Source organism: Nelumbo nucifera, chromosome 3 (genome assembly GCF_055504915.1).
Source record: "Nelumbo nucifera cultivar China Antique chromosome 3, China Antique-T2T, whole genome shotgun sequence".
NCBI classification, from domain to species: Eukaryota; Viridiplantae; Streptophyta; class Magnoliopsida; order Proteales; family Nelumbonaceae; genus Nelumbo; species Nelumbo nucifera.
In genome coordinates this window covers 90,031,004-90,057,246 of record NC_142651.1, presented here as the reverse complement: position 1 = coordinate 90,057,246, position 26,243 = coordinate 90,031,004, and the positions used below count along the sequence as shown (strand labels likewise).

The following is a 26,243-nucleotide window of genomic DNA, read 5'->3' as shown; positions in this document are numbered from 1 at the left end:
AAGACCCTACCTCTGGCTCATCCAGAAGGTTGTCGAAAGAAGCAGCCCGAGCTGAGGTCCCCACCTCAAGCTCTCCTAGAAGACTATCTAAGCTACCCAAACTAGACATTGAAAGGAAAGGAATTGAAAGAAAAGCTAAGGGGACTCACCAAGGAAAAGCTACCGGACTAGGAAAAGTGACGCGAGCTGAAGACCTTGGACGCGAGCTCAAAGAACAAGTGCTGAAGACTATGGCCAGGGAAAAGTGACCAGGACCCCCCATTATTTATAGCTGCTATACCCATGCATCAACGGCCAAGATCAAAGTCATCCAATGGCTCTCAGAAAAACCGGTTGCACGACCCCCGAGGTGAAATCAGTTTAGCACGATTTTTTTATGTCCAAAAACTAATAATCGTTTGACGTCCGCGCATGAGCTATACGCGACCCGGGTTGACCCTTGGTCGAGCCGAGCTAACCCTGATCGAGCCAAAGGCATAGGCAGGTCAGGCTGGAGGATCACCGAGTTGGACAAAGCGTGCCATGAGGCAAATCCACCCATCATCCCGTGAACTCCCCGCGCCGGGTCAAGACCCCGAGCATGGGGAGTGGGGGGCAACTGATGGAGGGAGATTTGGTCCGACCCCTTGGTTGCGCGACACGTGGAGGCAACCGGGTATGACCTGGCAAGAGCGTCAGCTCAGCACAGCGACATAGCCATAGCCCAAGAAGAGGCCCGAGCTCCCCAAGGAGAGGCCCCGAGCTCTCCAAAAGAGAAAGCACGCTTCCTAGGAGGTAGAACCCGAGCTTTCCTTAGAAATCCCGAGCCCAGCAAGGAACACCACGAAAGGCAAAGCCCGGACTAATCCACCTCGGGTAAGTCCGGGCCACGCTCCTGTCCGAGCTCAAGACTTCACCTCGTGCACCACTCCGACACCTCGGCTCCAGGTCGCGTGACTGAACGACCGTACCTAACACCAAAGAAGTTCGTACTCTGAGGCGGCGCACCTGACTGATCAGGGATCTGACACATGATAGCCGCACTCCAACGGCCACCTGCTACCGCCATCTCAGTCGTTGCAGAGATGGCTCCGACAGAGAAGACAGTGGCAGTTATGTCTGCCCCCCGCAGAGGCGGTTACACCTGATCTGGCAAAGGCTTGGGAGTGAGTGCACCAGGGCGGTTATAAAAGGCCCTATTCCCCCCAGAGAAAAAGTAAGTGATACTTTGCGCCTTCTAGTCTAAGAGAATTTCTCATCTTCCTTGCTTTCTCAAGAGTGCTAACTTGAGCATCGGAGCATTCTCATCGGGTTCCTCCCCCGGGAATCTCTTGTTTCCTCCCTGTTTCAGGCATCTCCCGCTCCGTCGGAGGCAAGGTTACCGGCAACTAGGACCAACCGGATCGTGCATCATCAAAATCCTATTCATAAATTTAATACTTACTGTTATATTAAAAAATAACTAAATAATATTATTAAAACTATCATTAATGATTATTTAATTAAATAATATAATTACTTACTATAATTGATAAATGTTGTTAATAACGTTCTCAACTGACAGTTTGACCATCCGGTTCAAACAGATGGCCTTTTCTGACAACGAAAATTACAAGCAAAAAATTACGGAACTGTTCTGGCCATTAGTTTTGGGTCGACGGTTCAATCATCCGGTTCGAATGGACGGTTCGTTCTGACAACAAAAATTATAGGCAAAATATTGAGTTTGTGAGGTCCATTAAATAGTATCATACGTGTTATGTCATTTGAGTGTGTGACTCATACGACCCGAAAACGAAACCATTATGGCCACTAGTTTTTGGGTTGACAGTTTGACTGTTCAGTTCAAATGGACAACCTGTTCTGACAACAAAAAATTACAAGCAAAAAATTACGGAACTGTTATGGCCATTGGTTTTCGGGTCGACGGTTCGAGGGCCCGGTTCGAACGGACGACCCATTCTGACAACAAAAATTGCAGGCAAAAAATTGAGTGTGTGAGCTCCATTAAGCAGTATCATATGTGTGATGTCATTCGAGCATGTGACTCGTACGACCCAAAAATGGAACCGTATTGGCCACCGGTTTTCAGGTTGACGATTTGACCATCCGGTTCGAATAGATGTCCCATTCTAACAACAAAAATTAAAAAAAAAAACAACCAAAAACCATTGAACGGGTCAACAGGTTAACGGCTTGACCACTCGGGTCAATGGGTCGTTGATCGATTCAACGGTTTTTGGCCAAGAACCAAGGTTGGGGTAAAATGGAACTGGTTGCCTGGACGGTTCCCAATTAAAAAAAAAAATGGATGACCCATTCTGACAAATAAAATTACAGGCAAAAAGTTGAGTTTGTGAGGTCCATTAAACAGTACCATACATGTTTTGTCATTCGAGTATGTGACTCATACGACCTGAAAAACGAAACCATTTTAGCCACTGATTTTCGGATTGGTGGTTCAACTGTTCGGTTTGAACGGATGGCCCATTTTGACAATAAAAATTAACAAAGTAAAAAACGACCAAAAACCATTGAACATGTCAATGGTTCGATTGCTAGGATCAATGGGTTGTTGACCAATTCAACGATTTTTAACCTGGGACTGAAATTAGGATAAAACGGAACCGATTGCTTGGATAATTCCCATTTAAAAATAAATAAAAAAACAGTCAAAAACCATTAAACGAGTCAACGAGTCGATGATTCAACCACTCAGAACCTATTGACCGATTCAACGGTTTTTGGTCACAGATCAACGGTTCTATTCCAATCTCTGCGAAGCATCTCCTCCGCTGGTATTTATATTATTATAATATATAAAATTGTATATTTTATATTTATATATTATTATATAAATTTTACATATTAAATCAATTATATAATATAAAATAATTATATAAGGTGGTGAGATGACCTATCTTCTGTTAATATACAATCAAAAGCCCAGCCTGTGAACAGAAAAAATATTGCCATCGGTAAGATACAGGGAAGATATTCTAGGCCGAGAGTATCTTTCCTGTAATCTTTCCGGTGGTGGTTTTCCCCACGTCGGCAACGGTAATATATTTTCTCTGTTAAGAAAGAGAAATAGAAAATTGGTAGTTTTTCATTTTGGTGATCGGTGTTTCTCTTAGATTTGCGAAAGATTACAACTGCAGCAAAAAGTCCATGTGAACAGAAAAAATATTACCGTTGCCGACGGGCAGAAAATCGCCATCGGTAAGATACAGGGAAGATATTCCCGGCCGAGAGTATCTTTCCTGTAATCTTTCCGATGGTGATTTTCCCCCCGTCGGCAACGGTAATATATTTTCTTTCTGTTAAGAAAGAGAAATAGAAAGTTAGTAGTTTTTCGTTTTAGTGATCGGTGTTTCTCTTAGACTTGCGAAAGATTACAACTGCAGCTAGCACTCCTGCCTATAAAAAATTTCTCTGGCTTTCCCTTGTTACATTTTTTTCTTCTTTCCTTCCACGGGAGTACCAGTAAAGAGTATTGACTACCTGTTAGTTTTGTTGAAACGATTGGAAACTGCGATTGAACAACAGAAGTTCTTGTTTAACAATTAAACCAAAGGTGATGATTTTTCCCTGTTAATTCTTGGTCCTGTTTTCGCCATTATATTGATCAGTTCTTTTCTCATTCTACGTCGGGGTTATTTTATTAACAAGACCAGATTTATATTTTTCATTAACAGATTTCATCTGAAGATGGCGCAGTCAAAGCTTGGTTCAGAGTCTATAGAGTGTCGAAAGGCCCGGAAAACGTTTACGAAGAGAATGCAGGGTCTAAAGAAGAAAATGCATGAGCTCACCACACTCTGCGATGTCGAGGGTTTCATAATTTGCTTCGATGGCCTTGAACAGAGCAACGAAGGCAGTGCCATAGAGCCTATTATATGGCCAGAGAATCGTGAGAAAGTGTTGGACCTTATAAACCGGTATAGAAATCTCGAATCCAACACTCAGTCGAGGAAGCGGAAGTGGAGCTCATTGGACTTTTTGGAGGAGGAGAAGAAGAATCTGCAAGATGGTATAACTAAACAGAAGGGAAAGACTTCGAAATTCCCGTCAATGGAGGAGAATGGGATTGATGGTTTTTCAGTGGAGCAGTTGATGGAGATGGGAAAAATGTTGGACTTACAACTGGAAATGGTGAAAGAAAGACAGGAGATTCTGAAGGAAAAGCAAGGGAAAGAGTTGGAAGAAAGGGGGCAGATAGAATGCTTCAACCCTGAACTGTATCCGAACTATGACATTGTTCTACAGGGTCCAGTGTCTCAAGCTCAATCTCTTGATCAGATAGAATGCTTCAACCCTGAACTGTATCCAAGCTATGACACTGGTCTACTGGGTCCAGTGTCTCAAGTTCAATCTCTTGATCAGATAGAATGCTTCAACCCTGAACTGTATCCAAACTATGGCATTAGTGTACTGGGTCCGGTGTCTCAAGTTCAATCTCCTCATCATGATCAGTTTTCTCATCATCCTGTGATGCCAATGCCGATGGTATACCACCCAGAAATAAACCCAAGTAACCATCCAGGTAAATTCTTCTTCAATGGAGGTCAGGCGATGATGAATGGAGTTAATAGTGGATGCAACATTCCAATGGCGAGCCAATTTTGCCATTATAATCATTCCGGCATTGGACCAGGGGAAATGGAAATCAATGGAAGCAACAACAACGATATGGACATGCTGATGTTGAACAATTTTGATGGTGGCAACAGCTTCCCAATGGTGAGGCCATTTTATAATGCTCATCATGTTCCTGGCTTTGCGGGAAGTATGGGAATCTATAGCAACAGCTACTTCAGCAGCAGCCTAAGTCACTTGGAGTCTATGGAGTGTTCATGTTGCTTTCTTAACCCCCAGCCATTGCCAGAAGCTTCCATGCCAATCATTCCAACTGCAGCTTTGGAATTTTCACCTGAAGATTTGCAGACAGTCATGGCTGAAAGCCAAAGAGGGCTAGGATGTTTTGATTTCTGTTAACTATTGTTTTTGTTTTTGCAATTTGTGTTGTTATAACATCATACAAGAGTTTTTAGGATTGTCTTGTCTTGTAAGTTGCATACAATTATAGGTTTCATTTACTGTGATCATGAAAACTATTGTTTTCAAGTCATCAGAGTTTCTTTTACAGTAATTTGTACAAAGAACTTGTTTTGTTTTATAAAGTTTCTTTCTATGATGATATGAGTATTTTTCATTGTAAAGGATTTTTTTTTTTTGTTATTTAAACACTAGTTTGCAGCCTTCTGCCACTTCCCTCTCGACTACATACAATTCCATGTTTAAGTGGTGTACTTGATATTAATTCCAATAGGATTGGGCTTTAGTTGATATTAATTCCCTCTATGTCACCAGAAGCCTATATTTTGACCATCAATAAATTAACCTCTAAGCAGAAAAAAGCCTGATGAGGCAAAGGAATCCATGATCCAATCTTGTTGCTTCCGATCAGGCCTTGTAAAAAATTAGATGCTAGAGAACAATGCCAAAGATGGGGGTTAAAAAACAAAAGAAAAACTTTGCTGGACACTACAAACAAGGTTGGACCCATGAAAAGGTCAACCTGGTTGAGAGTGTGACAGATCTGATTTCACTTTTAATGTTATTTCTTAACATTCCTCATGAATAAAAAGTGAAGAGGGGTAATCTAGAACAGAATTAGAAACAAGAACATTATAAAGAGCCTAGTGCCTGTTTGGGAGGGCTGAAACGTTGTATCTTCTGGCTTTTCAAGGTGGGCCTCCCATGAACAACCTATAATATACGTTTGGTGAAAAATCCATGTCACCCTCGAATTCTGGCTTGGTTTTTCCTTTTTTCCTTTTCCATTGCAGGCTTAATAATGACAGAGATAAAAGTAATGGTTTCATGATAATTGTTTTTTTTTTCATCTTTTTGAATCTCTGTTCTTCAATTCCCATGGCAAGAAATGTAATGAACCAGAACTCCCCTCTTTATCTCTACATAGAACCTCACTCCCAACTCATTTGATCGTATCCTTTGAAGGTTGGTTAGAGATTGGGAAACCAATGGCAAATCATTTTCCTATAAACTGTCTCTTTTGAACCTCAGACCCTGGCCTAACCTCACCCACATAGCTCCTTGTATAGCTTTGAGGGTCAAGTTGCATGCCCCACCCTTTCTAGGCCTTTATTTAATGATCTTTATAAGTATCCATATTAATAAATTATTGACATGTTTTATAAGCATGTAATACAGGGTATATTAGACATACTCATTTTTGTTTTGTTGTTGTCTATTCTGGTTATATTTCAGAAGTTAATTTAAAAGATTGTGGGGCTATGATAGCTGAGTAAACTTGTTAAACCAAAGACTTTACTAGCAAGCTAGCTGGCACCTACGAAGGCCCTCAAAGGGCAAAGGGCAAAGTTCTAATCTAAAAACTGGTTGACATGAACAGGTGGGCTGCATTCTAAATTTCTAATATAAACTTTTCAGTTCATTTTGTCACAAAGTGACATAGTCATATCAGCATGTTTGGATCTCTGTCTGTCTTTACACTCGAAGGCCTTGGGTATGATGCTTTTTAGCAGAATGCTCAAGGCTTATATTAAACCATTTCTGCAATAACACCTATTATTGTTGTAAAGGCTTATATTAAACCACTTCGTGATCTAAGTTTGTGTCAAAACATAGATTGTGAAATTACAGTTGCAAATTTAGCAGCACCACGTGCTCAGATCAGGCAGTTGGAGCTTGGGATTAATTTTACAACTCTTGGGCCAATCTTCATTTTCATACTCACCTACACAAACTTGAGCTGATGTTGAGTGGACTGGGCGTGGCCTATTCACAACTCTTTTAAGTATTTCTCATGAAGGTACAAATGGCTACATCTCTCATTGTCATGGTGTTATACTGTGTCACAATATCAGGATTCACCATGACTTGGCTGGGCTGGGTTCAGTTTTGGTGGGTACCATGTGTCAACTTACTTTAGTTTGTTGGTACTTGCAAATTGCATCTGTGTTATTCTAGTTTTCTTGATGCACTATGCAATTACAATTTATATACAATGAGTCTAAATATCTGTACATTATGTAACCACTACAAGAAAATATATTTCTAGCAGCAGTTTTAAACCTGGCTGTTTAACAACTTCCGCTAGAAATATTGATATATAGCGGCAGTCGATTAAAACTGCCGCTACATAAAAGGCTCAAGTTTCACTTTCCCTTCCTCGCGCCTCTTCCCGCCATCTCTCTCACAATTGTCCCTCTCTCTCTCTCTCTCTCTTGCTCTGTCAAGGGAGTGTTTTGTCTCTATCAAAAGAGTGTTCTATGGTAAAGTCCATGCTTCTCCGGGCCGCCTTCTTGGATTGGAAGCTTTCTCTAGAGTTTTGAGGTAAGATCGGTTCTTCGAAAAGTATATGCATTCTAGGTTTTATTTCTATTGTTTTTGTTTTTTTTTTTGTTTTTTTGTTTTTACCTCTGTTTTGGCCCTGATTGCTGGTCATTTGCCTTTTCCAACCTTTATCAGTTTTTTGATTTTTTTTTCCAATTTTCTGTTTGTTTTCTTGGCATGATAGAATTGAGCTCATTTCCTGAACTTATAGATTCAGGGTTTGTATCGTTCATTTGATACTTCCACTTATAAGAAGTTAAGAATATTTGTTTTAGTTCTGATATTTAAGCAGCGTACGTATGAATTTTTAGCTCTGCTGTAGATCTGTTATTCGACGCTTTTCGTTCTTGCTTAGACTCTATTTGACTCAAAATCTTCTGATGTAGATCTGCTGAATTTTTTAGTTGAAATAACTTGAGATATCGATTATAGATTGACCGGAGTATTCTCATTATAAGAAAAATAACTTGATGTATTTTATAACTTGAGATATCCATTATAGCCTCTACGTTTTCTTTGTTTATTTTTCTAAGCCATTGACATGATTAACTACTCTTATAGTTTGATGTACTTTATTGGTCTTGACTCTTTTAAATGATTAAAATAATAAGGTGTTTTCTTCTAACCCTTGGTTTTTTCTCTAATCTTAGATAACTATAGGGTAATTGACATGATTAAAATAATAAGCCATTGACATGATTAACTACGTTCATCCTGATCCGATTTCACAATGGTCTGACCAGATAACTATAGGGTAATTGCAGCACCGCACATTAAGAATATTTGAGAGAAATTTGAAGATATAAAGATGTAGTGGTAACTTCCTAGCAGTTATTTTTGGTAGGCTTCCAAATGATTTAAAAATCAATCTTAATATTTAGAATTATGAAATTGTCATCAGTTTTTAGTTTCAGATTTCTAGGTATGGGTAGTAACTGGAAAATTGTCAAGATATAAGTCAGACCTCATTGGAAATTTAGGATAGGTTGTTTTGCTTGATAAAGTAGTATAGATATATAGTTCATAATTTGAACAGTCAGGGCTTTTGTTCTCATGGTTATCACTACAATTCATTTTGAATAATTATAAAAAACAGTGTATTATACAAAGGTTTAGTAAGAACAAATTGAGATTCTCAAACCATTTTCTAATGCTTATGATCACCTAGAATACACAGACTGATCTTTCATATGCACAGGAAAAATGCAAAACAAAAATAACCATAGAATGCTGCGATTGCATTAGCTAGATAATAAATATAATTTGGCTGTATCCAACCCTGAGTGATAAAAACATTAAATACTCTATTTAGAAAGATAGGGCACACCTGAAGGGTCAAAGCACTGGTGTGTTTAGTGACCAATAAATTGGTCAAGTTTACAAAATATGCCAGTGCAGAATTCAAGAGAAGATACCATATAATCCTAATATCATCCCTTGCAAGTGCCAGCGTGATTCCAACCACATTTTCCTCCATCAGAAGAATTGCAGGAAGAAGGAACTAAACAGCTATTGAAGCCATGTAAAGGAGGTTCATAGAATTCAGTTTTTCCCTATACAATGGTAACAACACTTCAATAAAGTTCTCCAATTTCAGAATACCTCACACGTAACTAAAAGTCTCAAGCCCTTGAATTTAATTAGAAATGTATATATAATTCATTACCCTTTGGAAGAGAGCAAAATCCCTTGAAGAACTGCTTTGAGTGCTCTAGCAGCTGTGGCACCAATACACATTATGAACCCAAATAGGTGGAAGCTTGGTTCACCCTACCGTCATGCCATAAGAAAGACATAATTAAACATTTCTTTTGGTTTTAAGAAGCTGAATATTAGATTGTTCAGTAGCTACAAGAATAGAAATAATATACTCGCTTAAGGAAAGAAAATAGCAATAGAAACAGTGTTTATGACCAATGGCTGGGTAAAAAAATTTAGGAAAGAGGATTAGCTTTTAAAGCTTGGACATCTTGAAGTTCAGAATAGCTGGGTAAAAAAATCTAGCAAAGTCAATGGGTTGGCCTCTTTTAAGAAACAACACAAAAAGAAAGCCGTTAGATTTGGTAAAAGGAAGGAAAAAGTTGGGAACTATCTTGTTTAAAGTTAGTCATTTTCTGAACTGGTTTAATATAATGCCTTCCATATGCAGGCCCCATAAACAAGTTCTTCCCCTCCTACAGCAACTCCCCAAGTTACACCAGCAACCTCAGCTCCATGAGTTTTTCATTTACTTTCTATTGCATTTGAGTGGCCTTTGGACCATTATACTTTATATGTTGTTGGTTAACTTTCTTCATTTGGCAGCTCACCATCAGTTCCTCTACCTGCACCTACCCCTGTCACAGCTACCCCTGCTTCTACTACTGTCACGTGAGCTCTCTTCTTTGTCTTACATACATATTTCTGTAGGTCATGTATATTTTCCTTATGTATATATATTAATATAAACATGTATTTCAATATTGGAGTGGATCCATTTTGGGATCAAATTCAGATTGCCTTAATCAGATTCCACTTAGAACCTGAACAAACAGGTACAGTTTGCAGCTCTATGTCCATTTACATTAACATTAACAATAGGAATGGATCTCTGACTCATGTTCATTATGTTTCTTTATAGGGGGTTGGGTTCAGCATCAATGAATTGATAATAAATTTTGGGCCTTGGGGGTCATTGTTTGTTTTCCTGTGAATGTCTACGTGCATTGGTCCTTCATCCTTGACCTGCCTAAAATTCTACTGCTCATATATGACGTTCATTTTAGTGCTCCATGTTGGGAGATCATAACATGCATATTTCATGCAACAAGAAATAAATCTGTAAAAGCTAGGACAGGTTATATGGAAAAAAGAGGGGGGGGCGGGGGGGTAAGCAAGAGTATGAAGCAGAGAACAAACATTTTTTAACCAGATAACAGACAAACTTTACTGGGTTTATCACTTCACACGACCATAGAGAGAGAGAGAGAGAGAGAGAGTTCATTTTAGTGCTCCATGTTGGGAGATCATAACATGCATATTTCATGCAACAAGAAATAAATCTGTAAAAGCTAGGACAGGTTATATGGAAAAAGAAGGAGGGGGGGTATGCAAGAGTATGAAGCAGAGAACAAACATTTTTTAACCAGATAACAGACAAACTTTACTGGGTTTATCACTTCACACGACCATAGAGAGAGAGAGAGAGAGAGTTCATTTTAGTGCTCCATGTTGGGAGATCATAACATGCATATTTCATGCAACAAGAAATAAATCTGTAAAAGCTAGGACAGGTTATATGGAAAAAGGAGGGGGGGTATGCAAGAGTATGAAGCAGAGAACAAACATTTTTTAACCAGATAACAGACAAACTTTACTGGGTTTATCACTTCACACGACCATCGAAAAAGAAGAGAGAGAGAGAGAGAGAGAGAGAGAGAGAGAGCGAGGGAGGGAGAGGTGGTTAAACTATACTTCCTTCTTAAGTTCCCAGAAATGGAACAAAGAACTAGAACACCTTTGCTGAGCTAATATCTGACTAAACTATACTTCTCACTGCATGCAACATCAATACTGAAGCTTCAGGACGACTTTTCAAGAACAAGGGAGAGGTGATTAAAGCATTTTCTGGCCTTCTTGGAGAGGCAGAAGCAATAAAGGCAGAAATACTATCCTTGTTACATAGACTTAGAATTGGCTATTCCCCAAACATGATGTAGAAGGAGACTCGTAAGTGGCAATAAGACATTCAGTGAATAAATCATTAAATAGGTGAGGTGACTGTACATATTTGTACTTGTACTGTTACCAAACTAAATTAAGCCTAAAAGATAAACCAATAAGCCATTCGGTTACACTTATTCAACTCTCTTATTTTCCTTAATGAATTGCTATCCACCCATCCCTTGAGTTGATTCAATAACATGTTAGGCCATACAGCTGTCAATGATTTTCTATTCATTCCATAATGGGATCAGGCACTAAAGAAAGCAATCTCACATGCCATAAGACCATGATATAGAAAACAGATAATGTGTTGCAACTTGCAACTACCATTATGTTTGAATCAAAATGAAAGGATCTGTTTCAGTAGAATCCTGATGGAAGAATACAGGTTTCTTCTTGTGTTCAACCCATAAGTGAATACTAGCTTGAACCTCCAGATCCAATTTATATGCTGACCTTTTTATAATCATCCCAACTTTGCAAACATACTGGAATGCAAGGGTAGTAACTTCTGCATTTGAACCACAGTAGCGTCGATCCCCTTCAATGTGCTTCCACAATACATTCTGCTCAGGAAGGCCAAGAATTTGCAACAATATAATCTCCAAAACCATTTCTACTTAAGCCATATTTCTCCACTATAATCTTTCTCCAAAGAATTCAGTTCTGTGGAGAATCTCCAAAACCATCTGCAAGTCAGACTCCGATACATGTGTCAAATTCCCAACCCTGTGCCCTTATCCATATAACAGTGCTTTATATATGCCTCCATACAAGAGGTATACACCTCAAGTATATGAGCACTTTTCCTATGCTTTATTGCATTATCAGAGAATCTTGATTTGCATTTTACTAAAACTTGCATGGAGACTTAACATGAGGTGTACACTTCCTATGCTTTTCTTTGACTTTCCAAATGGCCTTAGACAGGGTGGCCCATTCATAATTGCAATGCAGGGCCTATCGAATCTGTTGAACATAGCTGAGCAAAGAACAGAGGGTTTCAAATTAATCAAAGGTGGGACCCCAATCACCCGCCTTCTGTTTGCAGATGATTGTTTAATCATGTGAAGGCTGGACCAAATCAGGTAAGAAAAATAAAAGAGATCCTGAAAATTTTTTAGGAAATGTCAGGGGAGAGAATAAATCTGCAAAAATCTGGAGCTGAGTTCAACAATGGAGTTCACAGAAGAAAAAGAAATTTTTTACTACAATTACTCTAAATGTCACACATGAAAGTTCAAGAAAAATACTTGGGAGCAAAAATCTGGTTTCAAGGGAGAGATACAAGCAATCATAAAGAAATCCTTGATAAAATTAACACCAAGCTAGTTAACTGGAAAGCAAAGAAACTGTCACAGGCTGGAAGAACTACATTAATAAAATCAGTCATTCAAGTTATACCCAATTACATCATGGAAACCTCCCTTCTGTCCAAAAAAGCAATAAACCAAATTGACAGTTTACAAAAAAGATTCTGCTGGGAAGGTTCTAATCCAGAAAGATCCATCCATACAATTGCTTGGGAGAAAGTCTGCAGACCAAGACAGAATGGGTGTCTAGGCTTCAGAAGATTAGGGGAGTTCAATAAAAACATGTTCACTAAACAAATGTGGAGGTTACTCACAGCTGAAACAGGATTATGGGCTCTAATATTAAAAGAAAGGTACATCAAGCTATTAAGTATACATGCATAGTTCAATGGTACAGCTTTACTTGCTCAAGACTAGAGCTGCTCTAGCAGAAATAGTTCCTGTACTATTTTTCTAACAATCGTTTATTTTCTTTTCCATGTGAATTTTCTTGCTCCTGTCCATAAAACCTAGCTGGCTGCCCAAAACCAACGTGTACTTACCTCTTACTCCCAGCCTGATTTCAATAGAAACTCAGAACATACTGTACTGAACTCCATCACTCAACTCATAAATCTTATCAGCCCTCCTAAGCTCTATTGTATGCCCAACCATGTTTTCCAGGTTAAAGGATTCTCAGTCAGTTAATTGGTGATGCTTCATGTATTTTATATTTCTTTACATAATTTTATGCATTTCTGCTGCATACTTGCATCAGATAAGTATATAGTATCAGCCACATTTTGAGAAATCCCACCAAACCAGAGAATGGATATTGAGATTGAATGGTTTGGGTGTTGGATGATTTTACTAATCTTACTATAAAACTATTGTGTGATTTTGGCAAGAAAATCCATGAGAAATCATAAGATGGATGAAAACATAAAGAAGAAACATGATTAGAAATACTGCTTGCTGAAACATAGTCAAGGCCTTCTATGCAGCATCCAAGCTCCTAAAAATATCCAAATATGCAATTTGTAAATTTATCAACTTTCACAACTACCTAAGCTCTAATATTATAAACCTGTCTTCGCTCCAGTTTCAACCATTGAATTATTTGAAACTGGTTGCTGGGGCTCTTTTTCTTCTGCAGTAACTGAATCCAATTCCATCTCTGCAACCTTTCCCACCTCTTTACCTTGAGTGATCCCTCCTGAGACTGCACCACCTGATTCATTCACCAAATTTGGTGAAACCTCTGTTGGCAAATCTTTATTGATCTGATCATGTAACAGTGTTTGACACATCCTGCCCAGGCAAAGTGAGGCCTCTCTCTCTCTCTCTCTCTCTCTCTCTCTCTTGCAGGACACGCAGACATTATCAAATCCCCTGATGAATTTGCCAAGTTCAGTGATCAACGGAATCCTTATTGAGAAGTATAGGACATCAGAATATGCAACAAGTACAAGAAGACGGATAAGAGAACTGGCATTCATTGTTGGCATTTCAAACTCTCATTCATTAATATTTGAGTAAATCATGGAGTAGCCAAGCGGTTATAACAGTTGATTTTATAACAAAAATGTATGTTAATGCAGGGAAAACCAGTCATTGGATCAATCAGAGGAAGTGAGGCTAGCTTGTGGAAGCAGCTCTACACATTGACTCGAAGGTTCTTCACTAACATGTCTAGAGATCTTGGATACTACTAGGTGAGGATAGTAATCTACATTGTGGTATCATTAGCTGTTGGCACCATGTATTATGATGTTGGGACAAGCTATACTGCAATCCTGGCTAGAGGAAACAGTGCAGCATTCATCACAGGCTTCATGACATTCCTATCTGTTGGAGGCTTCCCATCTTTCATTGAAGAAATGAAGGCAAGTAATCTGAATTCAATGAAGAAACTAGAAAAAAATATTGAAGGAACTAGTACTATTAAGCTCTAATGCCTCATTTTCTGTTTGAAACAGGTCTTTTATCGCAAAAGGCACAACGGGCATTATGGCAATGCAGTATTCATCCTATCCATTTCTATCTCCTCATTCCCTTTCTTGTTGGCAGTGTCACTCGCTACTGGCTCAATAACCTTTTACATGGTGAAGCTTCACCCAGGATTCTCTCACCTTATGTTCACCTACACCAATCTCTTAAGCTGCATTGCTACTGTAGAAGGGATCATGATGGTTGTTGAATCATTGGTACCAAATTACTTGATGGGTGTCGTAGTTGGTACCAGAGCACTTGTAAGGAAACTACTGCAACTTTTTGTTCTTCACAAATTTCATCTTCTGTTCACAAATTGCCTCCACAGGCATCATCATTCATCAACTCCTCGAGGGATTGTAAGACATCGAAAAAGGTAGACTACTCACAGGAAAAAGAACAAAGAAGACCGGTACCGATGACTGACAGAACCTTGACAAGCGAACTGCACTTCGACCGCAACCTCCTCAAAATTGGACACCACTCCAGAAAACAAAGAGAGTGTAAGTGGGGACCTCGGGGGGGGGAGCATACTTATAATCCGTTGGGCATAAGGGCGAACGGCATGGATACTTTGGTGATAGGTCAACTATCGAGATGAAGTCGCCACATGTGGGAAATTTCAAATTCAAAAATTTTGCGCACCCACTAAGTGTCCTCTTCTATGAATTTTGAAATTCAAAATTCGTTGTGGTCCCGCCCAATTTTCGACTGGGTCAAGAGAGCGAGTTGGGCGACTGTTTATGATTAAAAATATATGATGTAAAAAAATAAAATAAAATAATATAAATAAGTAAAACTTAGGGGGGGGCAATTTTGACAGCTGGCCCACTCCAAACAAATTCAAATTTTCGATTGGAGTTAAGCAACCACCCCACGTATGAAGAGGTAGGGAGGTTGCTCCCATAACTATCTCCTTCTATATAAGGGGGAGAGGAGAAGAAAATTGGTGGTCGGCAGGTAGAAGAAAGAAAAGGAGAGAGATAAGAAAGAAAGAGAAAAAAAAGAGAGGAGAGAGGAAGAGAAGGAATAGGGGAGGGAAGTTGAAGGTCGGCTGACGGAGGTGTAAGGATAGGCTTATGAAAGTATAAATCTTATTCTTTCCTTCTATCTCTTTAAAATTTTATCTATTTCAATCCTTATTCTCTCTCTCTCTAGAGTTCTGTTAGAACTCAAAAAGCTTATTTCAAATTAAATATATATGTATATCTAGGGACCCTCTGATATCTCGGTGGATCCTATCCACGCCAAAGTATTTCAGTAGGTTAACCCAATGCTGTCAATACACATAAAATGGAACAGGTGTGCTGATCTGTAACAGCACTTTGCCACCTGTTGCACACTACTATCTACTTAAAATAGAACAAGTGTGTTGGTTTAGCACTTTGCCACCTATTGCAGAATTGAAAAGGGGGACACATGTTACTGTGGTAGTTTATATTGCCACTTGTAAATGGTAGACTGTTGGGTCCCTCTGTCAGTGGATCTTATCCACTTAAAAGGGGATAGGTGTGATGGTTTACCACCTGTAACAGTACTTTGCCACTTGTTGCAACATTGTTGCAAACCTGAAATAGGGGGGGGGGGGGAGGCGCATATGTACTGGTTTTCTATTTGTTGCAGTCAATATTGCCACTTGTAAATGGCAAGCCTCTGGGTCCCACTATTAGTGGATCTTATCCACTTAAAAAAGGGATATATGTATTACTGTTGCAGACCTGAAAATGGGGACAAATGTATTGGTTTGCTATTTGTTGCAGCCAATATTGCCACTTGTAAATGGCAGGTCTCTGGGTCCCACTGTCAATGGATCTTATCCACTTAAAAAGGTGGCAAATGTGTTGTTGTGGCAACTTATATTGCCACTTGTAAATGGCAAACCCCTGAAATGTCAAGAAGGGTTGCTTGATAAATCTTTGGGACCCATTGTTTTCAATTTGCTGCCAACTGTTAGAGGGACCCATTGTCATATGATGTGGATTTTATCCACCTTTACCACCTAAATAAAAACTAAAATGGTTAAAACTCAATCGATTAGTTAATGGGTCCCACTGACCCCCACTTGCCAACTGTTTGCTGCCAACTGACCCCCACTATTGACAATTGTGAATTACCATGAGTTAATGGGTCCCACTATTAAATCAATATAGTGGGTTCCACTTATTGGTGGGGCCCACTAATAGAACATTTAAGTTTAGTGGGCCATGCTCACTATTTAAACAATACATAGTAGTGGGGCCCATTGTCAAAATATTTAAGTTTAAAACCTTAAAATGGGTCATGCCCACTATCAAATCAAACTAGTGGGTCCCACTTGTTAATGGGGCCCACTGCCAAAATATTTAAGTTTAAAACCTTAAAGTGGGGCATGCCTATTATCAAATTAAACTAGTGGGTCCCACCTGTTAGCGGGGCCCACTGTCAAAATATTTAAGATTAAAACCTTAAAGTGGACCATGCCAACTATCAAATTAAACTAGTGGGTCCCATATGTTAACGGGGCCCACTGTCAAAATATTTAAGTTTAAAATCTTAAAGTGGGCCACACCCACTAACAAATCAACCTAGTGGGTACCACCTATCAACGTGGCCCACTGTCAAAATATTTAAGTTTAAAACATTAAAGTGTGCCATGCCCACTATTAAATCAAACTAGTGAGTCCAACCTGTCAACGGGACCCACTGTCTAAAAATTTAAGTTCAAAATGTTAAAGTGGGTCATGCCCACTATCAAATCAACTAGTGGATCCCATCGGTCAATGGGGCCCATTGTCAGAATATTTAAGTTTAAAATATTAAGGTGGGTCATGCCCACCACCAAATCAGTATAGTGGGTCCCACTTTTTATTGATTAACGAGACTCACTGTTAAGATGTATAAGGTTAAATACATAAGTACCCAATGGTGTATGGGTCCCATCACCTATTTACCAATTGTGGGGCCCACTCATAGGTATAACCCGTTAGGAGTCCAAGCTGATGGGACTGTTTCTACCTGTTGTTGGGTTTAACCCTTACAAAGTAGCTCTTTCACATAAAATCAAAATCAAAGGGTATTTCCTTCAAGGAATATAATTAAGGGGTTTTTGCAGACATAGTGCATACTTATACACCCTGAATAGGGAAACCCTAATTCTTTTCAAGTTCTTTTTTTATGAATTATGATCAAAACATAATTGTGGCATGCCTGGTGCGACCCTATTCTCCCTTTCATCTTTGATTTTATTGAAAGACTTCTGATTTCTTTATAACACATGTTAACAAGCATGGCTCTCAAAGTAATTGTGTATTATCATCGGCTTACTACCGCGGACAAGGGAAAGGCAGAGTGCTCGAAGAAACCTTCCTACAAGGCAATTTTTATAGTGGCAATGAACCCCCTCGCTATTACTTTGCCCTCGGTTCCTAAGGTTGAGAAGAACATCAAGAAGGAGAAAAAGAAAAAGGTCATTAAGACAACCCCTGTAAGGAGAAGCCTATGTGTACAGGCTATGCTTAACTCTGTTAAGGCTATAGGGTTTGAGCCTCCTAAAACTATTCCACTCAAGAAGGTTGTTTCTACAACCTCGAAGAGCTCAACATCAAGGGTAACTGCTCCAATTAAGATCACCAAACCTAGGGCTAGGACAATTCCACCTACCCAAATCATGATTGGTACCATTCCAATTAATTTACCCATTCCTCCAACTGCACCAGTCATGATGGTGACCATCTCTGAAGAAAACTCTATTTTTAAAACCCCTACCGAGGTTTTAAAGGAAAAGAATGAAAATGCTTCCATCCCTTTGCAGCTGAAACCTCGAGTTATTGAACTCGGGTCATCAAGTGGAAACGACTCTATCCTTCGTAGAAAGAAAGTTGTTTTCAATCAAATTTCTCCCCTTACAAAAGAGGCATCAAGAGAATCTTCTAATATCGTTCGCCAGTCTAAAAGATCTTCGAAGACTAAGAAATCTCAAGCTGAAGTCTCTATGTCACTTGTTGGTTTTATAACACAAAAATCAAAATAAGATATGGAAGCAAAGAAATGGGCATTCATATCAAGATATATGTATGCCAAGCAAGTGGAGATCTTTTTCACGTTGAGGGCATACACCATGCCCACCGAAGAACTTAAACACTATAGAGGACCCATTACAAGAGCGAAGGCTCGATTATTACAAAATTGGGAGGAGACCTCAAGTGTAAGTTCAAATAGTCTGAATCAATTGATGGGATGTTTACAGTTCAAAAAAGCAACCCGATGTATGAAGATCCTAAATCATTAATTCAAGACATAGAGTCTATGGAAGAAGTGTCTTCTCAGTTTTAGAAGAGTGTAATCATTGCAGATGATCAAGAATCAATTTCTTTGCCAGTTCTTGTAACAGGCACTTCAAGTTTAGAAGAACAAATCCAAGAGATGCAACGAAGGCTGGCTAAAAAGGATGCTGAAATTGCATCCTTACCTGCACAATTGGCATCTCAAGCTAGCACTTCCACTAGGGAAACTTCACAACAGTCTATTCCAACTTCTACCCCTACTTCTCAATTGGATTTAAAAGCATTGATTGCAGAAGGAATTAAGGAGTTTCAGTCATCATTGACTCCACTAGTTTTGGGATATAGAAAGCCTTATCCTTCCCATTATGACACACTTCCTTTTCTTCCTGGCTATCAAAAGCCAAATTTTGAGAAATTCGATGGGATAAATGGATCTCCTCATGGACATCTTGCCCATTTCTATTCAGCTTGTGGTGAATCTGCAATGTCAGATGCCTTGCTAATAAGGTAGTTTGTCCAATCATTAAAAGGAGCAGTCTTCACTTGGTATACTCAATTAGTGCCAGGATCAACTATTACTTGGGATGACATGCAACATACCTTTTTAGCACAATTTTTTAGTTTCAAAAGAAAGTTTTCAATGACAGACCTGGCTGAAACTAAACAAAGAACAAATAAAAGCGTTAATGAGTTCATCACGTGTTGGAGGAATATGAACCTTTAATGTGTTGAACAATTGAAGGAAACCTCAGCTATACAAGTGTGCATCAACAACCTCTTATCAGAGCTTGCCACATTTGTAGGTAATGCTGAACCACAATCATTCGACGCATTAGTATCCAAGGCTAGCAATGTTGAAAGGCAAATTGCTAGACAGAAGGTTGTAGCAAAGAATTCTAATCCACCTCCAGAATTGAAGAAAGATGGCAAAAAGTTTACAGGCAAAGGAGAGGCAATGGCCACCTTTGTAAATGTTAAGAAGAAGGATTCAGGTAAAGGGAAAGATGTCTCCAAGCCTTTAACTCTTCAAGAAAAGAGGGAAAAGAAATACTCATTTGACAATGAGGATGTAGAAGGGATTTTTGAAGATTTTATGGCAGCGAAAGCTATTAAATTTCCAGAACCAAAACGACTAGGTGATGTCAATAAGACAACAGATCCAAAATATTGTCCTTATCACAGAATGGTCAGTCATCCCTTAAAAGAGTGTTTTGTCTTCAAAGATATCATTCAAGCAATGATAGATAAATGGGAAATTGAAATAGCAGAATGTTCTACAAAAGAAACTACTGCAGTTGCAAACAACATATCCCTTGTAGAGGAAGAAAATCCAAATAGTCCCTCATTGTATGAGTTGGTGAAAAAGCCAAACATTTTGTGTTTTGATGATTCATCAACATCAGAAGAAGAAGAAAAGTGGCAAACAGTAATTGACAAAAAGCCAAGAGGGATAATTAAACCCCTAAAAATAGAAATTTCTCCATCTCCGGGCATTAAGTTTAGGGTCAAAAGAATTCCAAGAAGAGTAAAAGAAGAAGAAAAGCCAAGAAAAAGTCTCTAATGGTTTCAAAGGATGAATATGAGAAGCCCTTAAGATTTCCTATTACTCTAAAAGAGTATATGCCAAAGGAAATACTCAATGAAGGCTTAGACAAAGTGGACATAACCCCAATAGCGCCATGCTATATGGTATCTTGCAATGAAGAAGAGATACATGTGGCTGAAAATGAGGTTGACCAAGTCGCCCTACAATACAGCCGACGTCATGTTCTTCCACAAAAATCATCTTTAAACAAGAATGTAGATGAAGATGATAATGGTCCAAATGAACAACCAGAAATTGAAGATGAAGGATCCAAAGAAAATGAAGAAGAATTAAAAGCACATGGACAAAGTAAGGCAAAAGACCCTAAAATAGATATACCAATAAGGGTTCAGCCTCATGTTCAAAAGGTAGTGCAGGAAGCCCAGTTGCATATTAAGTATGATATTCTGGCTCACTTAAAACACATCCCTGCATTGTTAAGTGTTTATGATGTGCTTCAGCTTTTCCTAGAGATGAGAAAAGCAGTAATTCAAGCATTACTAAATCTTGAACAATTCTGGAATGAAGTTGATCAAGTTGAAATACAACCCAATTCCCCCAACATATGTGCTTCATGTATGGCCTGCATTTCTTTTGATGATGAAGATTTTTAACTTGGGATGGATTATTACAATCGTCTATTATATGTGTTAGGCATAGTAGGAGATACATCCATCAATTGAGTCTTACTTGATTGTGGGTCTGCAGTAAATCTCTTACCCTTGAAAAATTTGTTAATCATGGGTTTGACATCCCACCAATTATCTCCTTCATATCTCACTATTCAAGGGTTCAATCAAGAAGAGCAAAAAGCAATGGGAACCATTGCTTTAAAGGTTGAGATTGGAGAATTAAAGCAATGGGAACCATTCCCCTTGGAAAGGGAATCATTGATGTAGATACCTCATACAACATCCTTCTAGGACGCCCTTGGTTGCATACATATGGAATAGTTCCATCTACACTTCACCAATGTTTTAAATTCAGCAAGGATGGAGAGGTAAAGAAAGTTGTTGCCAACTCAGATCCATTCCAACAGGAGGAGGTTCACTATGTAGATGCTAAGTTCTACAAAGCTCCCAATATACCTACATCCGAAGCCGTGAGAGACAAAATAAATGCACAATTAAAGTTTGTCATAGATAAGGCTTCATCGATGACCCAAAAAGTCAAGATCACTATGCTTCCTCAAAGTAAAAAAGAAACAAGGCCATCAAATTGACTCAAAACCTAAAACCATCTTTAGGTATATCCCAAAGAGTCAAAGAAGGCCAAGGGAGAAGACACTTACATCATTACAAAGCGTGATGTCAACACTTACAACAAGTTACACTTGCCCATTGAGGAAGATTGACCAATCCATTCCTCAAACTCAGTTGATTGCGTCAACTTCATTCCATGACAAGAATAGAAGAAATAAGAGGATTGTCTTTCGCAAATTCAAACCATTATCTTTTGCAAATAGAGGTAATGACAATCCCACATACAGTGATGGGGCATCGACTTCAAAGGCATCAACCTTTACAAATCAAGAAAAGGCTATTCTTAGCCAGCCACGAGTGTCTGTGCTTAAATGACTCAAAGGCTTGAAGGGTCATGAACTAAAGAAGCGAGTTTCTGTATTCAACATACTCACATTTCCATCCCAAAATATCATAAAAAAAGAAAAGCGACTAGAAGTCATCATTAAGAAACTTGAAAAGGATGGAGAGTTCAAGATTGAAGTTAACCACATCTCCATTGAAGGAAATCAGAATACAGATCTTAAAATCAAGGTATGAATGTTATTCTAGAATCTTTTGAATATATAGAACCACAAAATCAAAACATACACCTTAATTGTACAAATTCTGAATAGGTAGAGTCTCTCAAAGAAGCTCCTCACTCAACTGATATTCTTGATGATGATTAATCAATTAAAGAAATTAGAGACATTCAGCCAACTCCACCAAAACTTGAAGATGGAGGTCAAGTAACCGAAGATAGTCTTCGTGAAATCAACCTCGGTATTGTCGAAGATCCCAAGCCCATCTTTGCTAGTGCTTTACTTACTGAAGAAGAATTCAAGGCCTATAAAGCATTACTCTGTGAATACCGAGATGTGTTTGTTGTGGATAACCGAAGATAGTCTTCGTGAAATCAACCTCGGTATTGTCGAAGATCCCAAGCCCATCTTTGTTAATGCTTTACTTACTGAATAAGAATTCAAGGCCTATGAAGCATTACTCTGTGAATACCGAGATGTGTTTGCTAGGGGGGTATCAAGATATGCCAGGACTTGATCCTAAAATAGTTGTACATAGGTTAGCAGTATCTAAGGATAAATGTCCTATAAAACAAGCTCAACGCCGCTTTAGGCCTGAGCTTATAGTGTAAATTGAGGCTGAGGTTGATGAATTAATTAATGTTGGCTTTATTAGAGAAGTGAAATATCCTGTTTGGTTGGCTAATATTGTTCCTATTAAAAAGAAAATCAAACAAATATGCATTTGTATAGATTTTAGGGATCTTAGTGATGCTTGCCCAAAAGATGAATTTCCACTACCTATCACAGAATTATTAGTGGATGCTATAACAGGTTTTGAAGCATTATCCTTCATGGATGGCTTCTCGGGTTATAATCAAATTAAGATGGCCATAGAGGATGAAGAGCTAATCGCTTTTCGTACCCGAAAAGGGACATACCGTTACACGGTAATGCCCTTTGGTTTAAAAAATGCAGGAGCAACCTACTAATGGGCCATGACAGTCATATTTAATGATATGCTACATAACACTATAGAATGTTATGTTGATGATTTGGTTGTAAAAACTAGAAAAAGAAGCCATCATATAGGCGATCTAAGAAGAGTCTTCGAAAGACTTCAAAAACATCAACTCAAAATGAATCCTTTGAAATGTGCATTTTGGAGTAACATCAGAAAAATTTCTCGGATTCATTGTTCGGCATCGAGGAATTGAGATCAACCCCATCAAAATCAAGGCGATATTGGAGATGCCCCCTCCTCGAAACCTATGAGAATTGCGAGGTTTACAAGGTAGGTTGACATATATAAGAAGATTCATTTCTAATTTGTTTGGGAGATGTCAACCATTTTCAAGGTTGATGAAAAAAGATACACCTTTTGAATGGGATGAAGCATGTCAAAATGCTTTCCAAAGTATAAAGAATTACTTGCTTAATCCACCAGTGCTAGCGGCGCCTATAAAGGGAAAACCACTAATTTTATATATTTCAGCTTCAGAAAATTCCCTAGGGACATTGCTAGCCCAAAATAATGATGAGGGGAGAGAAAATGCCCTATATTATTTGAGTAGAACATTAGTGGGGGCAGAGTTTAATTACTCCCCAATCGAAAAGTTGTGCCTAGCTTTAATATTTGTTGTGTAAAAATTACGGCATTATTTGCTTGCGCACCCAATTACTTTGATTTCAAGAGCTTGTCCTTTAAGATATTCTCTCCCGACTTGTTTTAACAGGAAGATTGGTCAAGTGAACCTTAATTCTTTCAAAGTTTGAAATAAAATATATGCCTTTAAAGGCAATTAAGGGTCAAGCAATAGCTGACTTTTTGGCAACTCACCCTGTGCCTGATACGAAGGAACTATTAGAAGATCTCCTAGATGAAAGAGTCTTATGTATAGAGATTGCAAAACCATGACAACTCTATTTTGATGGAGCCTCTTCAAAACACGGTGCAGGTGCAGGCATCATATTTATCACACCATCAGGGGAATTGATTCCTTATTCATTCTCCCTTACATCTTTATGTTCAAATAACATTGTTGAATATGAAGCAATTATAATCGGCATGGAAATGGCACAAGAAATGAATCTTGAACACTTACAAGTGTTTGGCGATTCTCAATTGGTTATTAATCAACTAAAGGAAATATATGGGGTTAAAATTTGAATCTAATCCCTTACTATAATAAAGCCAAACAACTTATGGCTCAATTTGCTAACATTTCCATAGACCATGTGCCAAGGTCTGAAAATGATAAAGCAGATGCTTTAGCCAAATTGGTTGCATCTCTAACTTTGCCTAAGCAAAGAGAATTGCATATTACCATTGGTGAAATACGCATCCTCCCTCTTGTAAATGAAAGAGAACAAGAGATAGAATTTGTGAATTTTGTCACAATTCAACAAGAAGAAACTACAGATTGGAGAGTGCCCATAATTAATTATTTACAATATGGGCTTGTTCCATTAGATCCAAAAAGAAGTGCAAATATACAACATCAAGCTTCACATTTTAGATATATAAATGGTACTTTATACAAGAAATCCGTCAATGGGATTTTGTTAAAGTGCTTATCCAAAGATGAAGCTTTTCATGCCCTACAGAAGGTGAATGCAAAAGAATGTGATGTGCACAAGGATGCCCCAGAATTGGTAGGACATTTGGAAGAATTGGGTTATTTTTGGCCCACTATTATATTGGATGCAATGCAAATCCTGAAAATTTGCATCACCTGTTAGAGCCAGGAAGTCATAACTATGAACATGGTCACGGTTTATGAAATTGAGGAAGATGTAGATTGGAGACAACCCATCATTGAATATTTACAATAAGGGGATGGGATGTAATTAGTCCTATTAAACCATCATTCTCAAAATCCCACTCATACATTTTAGCAGCTACAGACTATTTCTCTAAGTGGGCAGAGGCAATAGCATTAAAGGAGGTTAGAGCAATTGATGTTGCTAATTTCATCCGAAATCACATCATATATAGATATGGTATCCCATCTAAAATCATATCTGACAACGCCACATACTTCAAGTGTAAGGTGTTAATGAAATTATGTGAGAAATCTAAAATCCATCATGCAAAGGCCTCAGCTTATAACCTGTCATCAAACGGACAAGCCGAAGCCTTCAATAAAGTCTTATGCAAAATTCTTAAGAAACTAGTGTTAAGTAACAAAAAGGATTGGCATGAACGCCTCCCAAAAGCCCTTTGGGCTTATCATACTACAGTTCGAACAGCTACAGGATGCACACCATATAACTTGGTATTTGGGGCAGAAGTTGTTCTTCCTCTAGAAGTTCAACTCCCTTCTTTAAGGATTGCGGTACAACTTACGCATCCTGAAGAAAATGCAAGAATAAGGATCGCTGAATTAGAGGCCCTCGATGAAACAAGGCTTGTAGCTTAACAAAGGCTAGAAGCTTACCAAGTCCAAGTTACAGGTGCCTTTAATAAAAGAGTTAAGTATCAGTCATTTGCGGTAGGGGACTTAGTTCTAACCGTTAAAAGGCCTATCATAGTTACAAGGAAAACCTTAGGGAAGTTTTAGCCAAAATGGGAAGGTCCATATGTTATCACAAAAGTCTTCCCAAGAGGTGCATATGAGCTCTCGGACCCCGAGGGCCAAGTGAAAAATCGGTGTAAATGGAAAATTTATTAAGCCTTTCTATGCTTAAACAAAAAAAAATGCAAAAACAAATCCACCAATGCCTCTTATGTGATTAAACTGATGAGACAAATCACCAATCTCTCTTACATGGTTAAACTGTTGAGATAAGCCCCAAAAAATATGGGCATAGGGTAAAAAAAAAAAGAAAAACAAACAAATCCATGATGCCTCTTATGTGGTTAAACTGATGAGACAATCCACCAATTTCTCTTACGTGGTTAAACTATTGAGATAAAAAAGGGGAAGTCCCACCATTTGTTCTCATGTGGTTAAACTATAGAACATGAACTACGTTGGCTTGATCCCTAAATGGGTATTTAGGCAGCCTAACACATATAGGTGGGCCACAACATTATTAAACATATATTGATGTTATACTCCTGGCCCCATGAGTTTAAACTGTGAACGACAAAATAAAGAAAAAATAAGGAGTTTTCATTCTTAAAAAAAGTGTAAACCAGTACTTCATTAAATATGATGAGGAAAGAAAATAAACATTTTCTAAAAAAAATCTCTTCATTATTTATCAAAAAAAAAAAACAATGCATCAAGCACCATAAAAAAGAGTACCCTGAGAGGAGTACTTCTCTACTAAGGAAGCTTTGGCTTTCTTCTTTT

At 38.4% G+C, this 26,243-nt stretch overlaps 1 protein-coding gene and 1 long non-coding RNA gene across 4 annotated transcripts; both read left to right on the top strand.

Moving 5' to 3' along the window:
* The first annotated feature begins 2,899 nt into the window (after positions 1-2,899).
* On the top strand, positions 2,900-5,176 carry LOC104590545 (uncharacterized). Of its 2 annotated transcripts, none has more exons than XM_088899653.1 (2): positions 2,900-3,039; positions 3,678-5,176. In XM_088899653.1, exon 2 carries the CDS (start codon positions 3,691-3,693, stop codon positions 4,975-4,977), a length of 1,287 nt encoding a protein of 428 aa, XP_088755779.1. In that variant the 5' UTR covers positions 2,900-3,039; positions 3,678-3,690; the 3' UTR covers positions 4,978-5,176. The 2 variants fall into 2 exon arrangements, with proteins under 2 accessions (XP_088755779.1, XP_010247560.2); XM_010249258.3 differs by having other exon boundaries at positions 2,906-3,556.
* Positions 5,177-6,429: 1,253 nt separating this feature from the next.
* Positions 6,430-15,468, top strand: LOC148801710 (uncharacterized). Of its 2 annotated transcripts, none has more exons than XR_016083643.1 (3): positions 6,430-7,362; positions 9,512-9,732; positions 12,025-15,468. It is a non-coding gene; the product is annotated as an uncharacterized LOC148801710 (long non-coding RNA). The 2 variants fall into 2 exon arrangements; XR_016083644.1 differs by having other exon boundaries at positions 9,667-9,732; positions 12,025-15,467.
* Positions 15,469-26,243: the final 10,775 nt, after the last annotated feature.

What these genes read in the sequence shown, in the direction of transcription:
- LOC104590545 (XM_088899653.1), top strand. Translation starts at nt 3,691, where the DNA reads ATGGCGCAGTCAAAGCTTGGTTCAGAGTCTATAGAGTGTCGAAAGGCC.